The sequence below is a fragment of the Streptopelia decaocto genome (genome assembly GCF_964273445.1).
Source record: "Streptopelia decaocto genome assembly, chromosome: 9".
NCBI classification, from domain to species: Eukaryota; Metazoa; Chordata; class Aves; order Columbiformes; family Columbidae; genus Streptopelia; species Streptopelia decaocto.
In genome coordinates this window covers 21,794,127-21,802,160 of record NC_138664.1, presented here as the reverse complement: position 1 = coordinate 21,802,160, position 8,034 = coordinate 21,794,127, and the positions used below count along the sequence as shown (strand labels likewise).

Sequence of the window (8,034 nt, the reverse complement as noted above, 5' to 3'; positions counted from 1 at the left end):
AGCCTTTTGAGATCCCCTAGCCCCCTCAATAGCCCCTGAGACCCCCCCAAAATCCCCCATAGACCCCCCAGGACCCTATGAGACCCCCAGAGTCCCCAATGACACCCCTTGAACCCCCCAGGATCCCCAATTTTGCCCCAGTTATCCCCCTCAGGACCCTCAGTTCTCCCCCAGACCCCCCAGTAGCCCGCCCTGGGAACCCCAGACCCCCGTTAACCCCCACGTTCAACTCAATCAAGCTCGCGTCTCTTCCCCGTTTCCTGGCCACGCCCCTGGCCACGCCCCCAGCATGGCTGCGCAGGCGCAATCGCTCCACTCCCCCCCACGGCGAGCTCCCTCTGGCCGTGAGCAGAAGCTCCGCTCCCTGCATGCTCTTGACCAATGAGTAATCGCTCCGCCCCCCTTCCCGTTCTCCCCCCGCCCCACTGCTTGAATGAGCGATCGCTCCGCCCCCCTCCCGCGCTCGCCCCGCCCCCTCTGTGAATGAGCGGTGGCTCTGTCCCTCCCCGCCCCCCCCCGCGCGCTCCACCCCCCTTCCCCCCCCCCCGCGGTATTTTTTTGGCGAGAAGCAGCGTTTTTTGGGGGGATAAAAAGGGACCAATCAGAATGAAGGACTGAAGAGACAAATCGCAGTGAGGGAAGGACCTGAGTGACCAATCAGAGGCAAGCAAGCCCAGCTCAGGCCAATCAGAAGGAAGGATCTGAGGTGACTAATGGCAACGAGAGATTGAGGGGTCCAATCACAGGTGAGGACTGAGGGGACCAATCCCAGTGAGGGCCTGAGGTGACCAATCAGAAGAAATTATTGAAGGGACCAATCACAAGCAAGGACTCAGGGGACCAATTAAAACTAGGGGAGGAGCTGAGGTGACCAATCTGAAGGAAGGATTGTGACAGCCAAACACGAGGGAGGAGCCAATGTGACCAATTACAGTCTGGCAAGCCCAGCGCTGACCAATCACAAGAGAAGGCCTGAGGTGACCAAACAAAATGAGGAAGGAGCTGAGGGGACCAATCAGAAGGAAGGATTGGGGGCCTATCAAAAAGGACGAGCTGAGGGAACCAATCACAATGAGGGAGGTGCTGAGAGGACCAATCACAAGGCACAACGTGAGGTGACCAATCGCAATGAGGGACTAAGGTGACCAATCAGAAGGGAGGACCGAGGGGACCAAGCCCAGCCAGCCCGCCCTGGTGGGCATGGCCAGTTGGTCACGTGTTGCCCACGTCCGCCAATGAGAAGCCGCCGCTGTCGTCTTTATTCCGGAATCCCTTCCAGGAGACGCCACCTGCCCAATAAACAACAAAGGGTGTGTGGCCAAAGCATCATGTGACCTCCCCTGGCCCCACCCCCTTCCTCACCTCTCCGCCTCCTCCACTGCCAAACGACCAATGGGACCAACAGGAGCAGCATGGCCACTCCCCCCGCACAGCCAGCAAACAATGGGACGAGCGGGAACTGGGCTGGGCGGGAATGGAAACCACCAATGAGGGGGCAGCAAAAAAACCACCCATTTTCCCGCCATTTTCACCACCAAACAATGAGGTTTCACGAGGGTGAAACTTGGGGTTGTGAGAGGGTGAAAACTGGGGGAAAAAATTAAATTAATTGTTGCAAGATGGTGAAATTTGTGATTAGGAGAAGGTAAAAATTGGGAGAAAATTAAATTAATCAGCATGAGAAGGTGAAATTTGTGGTCAGGAAGGTTAAAATTGAGAGAAAATTAAATTAATCATCATGACAAGGTGAAATTCATCATGAGAGGATAAAATTCATTATTGTGAGGATACAAAATTTGGGAGATAATTGAATTAATCGTCATGAAAAGCTGAAATCAGTCACAAGAAATTGAAATTCATCATTGTGAGAAGATGAAATTTGGTAGAAAATTAAATTAATTGTCACAAGAAGGTGAAATTTCTCATGAGAAAAGGAAATTCATGGTCATGAGAGGGTGAAAATTGGGAGAAAATCAAATTAATTGTCAAGAGAAGAAGAAATTCGTCATCGTGAGAGGATGAAATTTGAGAGAAAATTAAATTAATGGTCATGAGAAGGTGAAATTTGTCATAAAAAGGTGAAGTTCATCATCATGAGAAGGTGAAACTTAGGAGAAAATAAATTAATTGTCATGAGAAGGTGAAATTTGTCGTAGTGAAGAGACAAAATTTGAGAGAAAGTTAAATTAAGTATCATTAGAAGATAAAAATTATCATGAGAAGATGAGATTTGTGGTTGTGAGAAGGGTGAAACTTGGCAGAAAATCAAATTAATGGTCAGGAGAAGATAAAAATCCTCTCAAAAAGCGAAATTTTCCCCTACTTTGAGCCCCGAGGACGGAGGTACCGCTGACGGTGATGTTGGCCATGTTGCTGGGTGGCCCCTCCACCCACGTCCCGCCCACGTTTTCCTCCACGGTGCAGCTGAAGTTCCCGCCGAATCCCAGAGGGGTGCGGGGGACGTAGAAATGGGAGGAATTCCCCCAATTTTCTGTCACGGAACCTTCCAGGACTGGCGCCATCTTGGCCCCATTGCGGTAGAAGTGGAATCTCATGGTGAAGACGGCTCTGGAGGCCTCACACGTCAGGCCCAAGGGGGTGTCCTGGGGCACCACAAGAGTCGGGGGATCCACAGACAGGTGGGGAGCGGCTGCTACCTCTGCCAGCAAAAATTGACACAAAGACCAGCGTAAAAATGTCATATTTAGGCAAAGATGGAAGACAAGTTGGGTTGAGTATAAGAGGAGGCCAAGGGTTGGCTGTGAAGGCCAAGGTGAAGGGGTTGCTGAGGCCTAAGTGGGATTTTGGCCCCAAAATGGTGGATTTATTTGCCAAAATGGTGGATTTTCACCTCAAAATTGTGGATTTAGTCCCCAAAATGGTGAATTTTGTCCTAAAAATGGTGGGTTTGTCCCCCACATGGTGCATATTGGCCCCAAAATGGTGGATTTAGTCTACACAATGGAGGATTTTGTCGCCCAAATTATGGAATTGATCCCCAAAATGGTGGCTTTTGTCTCCAAAATGGTGGATTAGTCCCCCAAAATGGCACATTTTGTCCCCAATATGGTGGATTTCTTTTACCTAAAACGGTGGATTTTGTCCCCCAGATTTTGGATTTAGTCCCCAAAACGGCATATTATGTTTCCAAAATGGAGGATTTTGTTCCCCAAAGTGGCGAATTTTGCCACCAAAATAGTGGATTGTGTCCCCACGACAGCGGATTTTGACCCCAAATGGTGGATTTGTCCTGAAGGCGGCTCTGGAGGCCTCACACGTCAGGCCCAAGGGGGCGTCCTGGGGCACGACAGGGGATCCATGGACAGGCGGGGAGTGACCGCTGCCTCTGTCAGCAAAAATTGACACAAAAAGCAGCATAAAAATGTCAAATTGGGGCAAAGAGTGAAGACAAGTTGGGTTGAGTATAAGAGGCGGCGAAGGATTCATTGTGAAGGCTGAGGCAAAGGGGTTGCTGAGGCCTAAGTGGGATTTTGGCCCCAAAATGGTGGATTTATTTGCCAAAATGGTGGATTTTTACCTCAAAATGGTGGATTTGATCCCCAAAATGGTGGATTTTGTCATCAAAATTGAGGATTTGCCACCCAGAAGAGTGGATTTTGTCTACAAAATGGTGAATTTTGTCCCCGGAATGGTGGATTACTCCCCAAAATGTTGGATTTTGACCTCAAAATGGTGGATTTGTCCCCAAATGGTAGATATTTGACCCAAAATGGTGGACCTCGTCCACAAAATGGTGGATTTTGACCTCAAAATGGTCAAATTAGTCCCACAAACGTTGGATTTTGTTCCCCCAAATGGTGGATTTGTCCCCAAAATGGCAGATTTTGTACCTCAAAATGGTGGATTTTGTCTCCAGAATGGTGGATTAGTCCCCCAAATGCTGGATATTGTCCTCAAAATAGAGGATTTTCTTTCCCAAAAGTTGGATTTTGTCCCCAAAATTCTGGATTTTGTCCCCCAAATGGTGATTTTGTCCTGAAAATGTTGACTGTTGTCCTGAAAATCGTGGGGTTTGTCCCCCAGATTTTGGATTTGTCCTGAAGATATTGGATTTTGTCTCCAAAGTGGTAGATTTTGTCCTGAAAATGGCAGATTTTTTTCTTCAGCATGGAGGATTTTGTACCCCAAATGTTGGATTTTGTCCAGAAAATGGTGGATTTTTCCCCAAAAATGGTGAATTTCCACCCACCCCACCCCAAATGGTGGATTTTCCCCAGGAAATGGCGGATTTTGTTCACAAAATGGCAGATTTATCCTACTTTTTACCTGTAATGAGCAGCAGGCGGGTCTGGCTGGGGTAGGATGGGACCCACCGGCCCTCGGTCTCCTCCTCGTACCCACAGGTGACATTGCCTGAGAGGCCCATCCCAGCAGCGGCCACTTTCAGCTGTGCCTCAGTTTCCCCCGACGTCAACTGGGTCCCCTCGGTGACCTCAACCATGTTCTTGTAGAAGTGGAACCGCCGCGGCGCCTCCCCTGCCGGGGCATGGCAGAGGAAGATGAGTGGTCGACCTTCCATGGTGACCCCGCCTGCAGGGGTCAAGGTCAAAGTCGGCGGAGGCGGGAGGTCTGAAATTGCGAAAAAAAAACACCTTAAAAAGGTTTTTTTTAAAAAAAATATTTTTAAGGTTTTTTTTTATTTTTTTCAAATGTGATAATCTCAACTTTTGAAGTGAAAATTTCAGATTCTGAGGAGTAAACATCAAATCTGAGGTGAAAATATAAAATTTTGAGGAGAACTCCTGCAAATTTCAGGTGAAAATGTCCAGTTTTGAGGAGAAAATCTCCAATTTTGAGGAGAAAATCCCCACTTTTGAGGTGAACACATACATATTTGAGGTGACAACCTCTGATTTTGACGTGAAAACCCTCCACTTTTGAGGTGAACACCTCAAATCTGAGGTGTAAACCTGAAATTCTGAGGTGAAAACTTCCAATTTTGAAGTGAAAATCTCCAATTTGAGGTGAAACCCTTCAATGTTAAGGTGAAAATCTCCAAATTTGAGTTGAAAATCTCAAAGTCTGAGGTGAAAACCTCTGATTTTGATGTGAAAACCTCCAATTTTGCATAAAATATCTCAAATGTTGTGAAAATCTACAATTTTGAGGTGAAAATCTCAGATTTGGAAGTGAAAACATAAAATCTGAGGTTAACAGCTCCAATTTTGAGGAGAAATTATCCAATTGTGAGGTGGAAGCCTCCAATTTTAAGGAGAAAGTCTCAATTTTTGAGGTGAACACCTCCAATTTTGACCTTCCATGGTGACACGGGGCCTCAAGGTCAAGGTCGGTGGAGGTGGGAGGTCTGAAATGGTTAAAAAATAAACAAAAACCTCCATTTTTGATTGAATTTGGGGAATTTGACCTCACAGTGGCAAAAATTTAAGGTGAAGATGTCAACATTTTAGGTGAAAATCTCAGATTCTGAGGAGAAAACCTCCAAATTTGACGTGAAAAGTCCAGTTTTGAGGTGAAAAGCTCCAATTTTGAGATTAAAGCGTTCAATTTTGAGGTGAAAATCTCCAAATTTGAGGTGAAATCCTCCAATTTTGAAGTGAAAATCTCCAATATTCAAGTGAAAATCTCAAATTTTGAGGTGAAAACCTCAATTTTTGAGATTAAAATATCCAGCTTTGATGTGAGCACCTCCTATTTTGAGATGAAAATCTCAAATTTTTAGGTCAAAACCTCCAATTTTTAGGTGCAAATCACCAATTTTGATGTGAAAATCTCGAGTTTTCAGGTGACAACCTCCAATTTTGAGGTGAAACCTCCCAGTTTTGCAATGGAAATCTCCAATTTTGAGGTGAAAGTCTCCAGCTTTGATGTGAAAACCTCCAATTTTGAGTTGAAAACCTCAAACTTTGAGGAGAAAATATCAGATTTTGAGGTAAAACCCTTTGATTTGGATGTGAAAGCCTCCAAATTTTGCATTAAAATCTCCAGTTTTGAGGTGAAAACCTCCAATTTTGAGCTGAAACCCTCCAAATTTGGCCCTTGCCTGCTGGAGCCGCCTCGTGACGAACATCACCCTGCCCACCTCTGACGCTGATGACGATGGGTTTGCTCTCCCGCGAGCGCAGGTAGCGCCGGGCTGGGGTGAGGACGGTGTAGGTGCAGGTGTGGGCGCCACTGTCCTGTGGCCCCGCGATGGTGAACGTGTAGACATAGCTCTTTGTCCTCACCCGTGCGTCCACCGCCCACCCACTGGTCCCCGAGAAGTGAAACCCATGGATCCTCTCCTTGGTGGCCGGCGGGGCAGAGCAGCGGAGGGAGATGGTGTCGCCCACGATGTATTCAAGCTTCTCTGGCGTCACCGTGATGGTGGGAGGAGGAGGAGGGTCTAGGGAGGGAGAAGATGGAGGAGGAACCACTTGGTTGTCCTCAAAATGTCTATTTTTGAGGGTTAGAGGAGATAAAGGATGAGGAGAAACCACACAGTTTGCCTAAAAACTGACATTTTGGTGTTTGGAGGAGACGAGGCAAGAAGAGAAGCCACCCGATTCTCCCCAAAATGTCAATTTTTGGTGGCTGGAGGAGATAAGGAATAACCAGATTGAGGAGAAAGCACCCAATTTGTCTAAAAATCACTATTTTGGTGGCTGGAGGAGATGAAGCAGGAGCAGGTGGGACCTCAATGGGTTTGGGGTAAAAAACAGTGAATTTAGGGGCTGGGGGCGGGGGGGAGGCGGGGGGGGGGGGTGCGGGCAGGTATTCACGTGACTCAGCAGGGAGGTGGAAACAGGTCATTTTCCCCCAAAATTCGTTACCTGTGGGTGACGCCGGTGGGAGGAGCTGGAGAGAGGCTGAAGGAGAGAAAAATTAGTGAAAAATGGGACAAAAAGGGAAAAAAAAAAAGAAAAAGGGAAAAAGAAAAGAGGGAAAATAGTGAAGAAATTGGGAAATAGACAAGAAATAGGGAAAAAGATCAAAGAAATGGAGGAAAAGAGCAAAGAAATGGCGAAAGAATTGAAGAAATTGGGAAAATAATGAAGAAATGGGGGAAATAGTGACTATTTGGGGAAAAATAGCAAAGAAATGGGGAAAAATAGCAAAGAAATGAGGATAAATAGTGAAGAAATGGAGGGAATAGTGAAGAAATTGAGGGAATAGTGAAGAAATGGGGGAAAATAGTGAGGAAATGGGGGAAATAGCCAAGAAATGGGGGGAATTTGTGAAGAAATGAGGAAAAATAGTGAAATATTTTTTGGGAAAAAGTGAATATTTGGGGGAAAAAGCACCAAAAAAGGGAAGAACTGGCACAACTGCAGTGGCAAGAGGGAGGAGGCCCCAAAATGGGTGGAAAACCCCAAGGATTTGGAAAAAATAGTGTTTTGGAGGAAGATATTGAATACTCACCGAGCAGGGGCACGAGGATCAGGGTCCCCATACTCCTGTCAGCGCGAAAGTGGTGAAATTAAGGGGAAAACGCCCCAAAAAAACCCGGCTGAGATTGCGACATGGTTGCTGATGTCACCAGAGCGGGGATGTCTCGTGGTTTTTGACTTCTCCACGGTGGCTTTGGGCCAAAGAATGGTGTTTTTGAGGAAGAAAAAATGGCGAATTGCAGGAAAACGGCCCTGAAATCAGAGGAAAAAGGGCCCCAAATCGGGGCAAAAAATGGCCCCTAATTTGGGTGAAATCACCCGAATTTGGTCAATTCCTAACTGAACCCATCGGGTTGTCCCCAACCTGTAGGAGATGATGCCTTTTGATGGGACATTTGGGTGTTTTTAACCTGATTTTTAGGGAAAACCCCCAAATTTTGGGCCTGTTCTCCTATCTGGGGAGAAAAAAAGGCAAAGAGGGCAACTCTGGAGCTTTGAAACGGGGTTAAAAACCTCGTTTTTTGTTGTTTTGAGGTCACAACAGTGGTTTCATCACATTTCGGAGGATTTTTGGGTTCGAAAATAACCGTAAAAAAGCCCAAAGTTAGGAGTTTTACTTCCTGATTCTGAGGAACCTCAAGGGCCGAACTTCCTCATTTTCAGCAAAATCGCGGCTCTTTTTTAG

At 46.6% G+C, this 8,034-nt stretch overlaps 1 protein-coding gene across 3 annotated transcripts; it reads right to left on the bottom strand.

Moving 5' to 3' along the window:
• Positions 1 to 1,111: 1,111 nt before the first annotated feature.
• LOC309443624 (leukocyte immunoglobulin-like receptor subfamily A member 2) lies at positions 1,112 to 7,499 on the bottom strand. Of its 3 annotated transcripts, XM_082060733.1 has the most exons (7): positions 7,381 to 7,499; positions 6,792 to 6,827; positions 6,062 to 6,364; positions 4,288 to 4,590; positions 2,324 to 2,659; positions 1,363 to 1,464; positions 1,112 to 1,289 (listed from the first exon to the last, which is right to left on the bottom strand). In XM_082060733.1, exons 1-7 carry the CDS (start codon positions 7,409 to 7,411, stop codon positions 1,213 to 1,215), a joined length of 1,188 nt encoding a protein of 395 aa, XP_081916859.1. In that variant the 5' UTR covers positions 7,412 to 7,499; the 3' UTR covers positions 1,112 to 1,212. The 3 variants fall into 3 exon arrangements, with proteins under 3 accessions (XP_081916859.1, XP_081916861.1, XP_081916860.1); XM_082060735.1 differs by lacking the exon at positions 1,363 to 1,464; XM_082060734.1 differs by lacking the exon at positions 6,792 to 6,827 and having other exon boundaries at positions 7,381 to 7,498.
• Between the last annotated feature and the right edge of the window lie 535 nt (positions 7,500 to 8,034).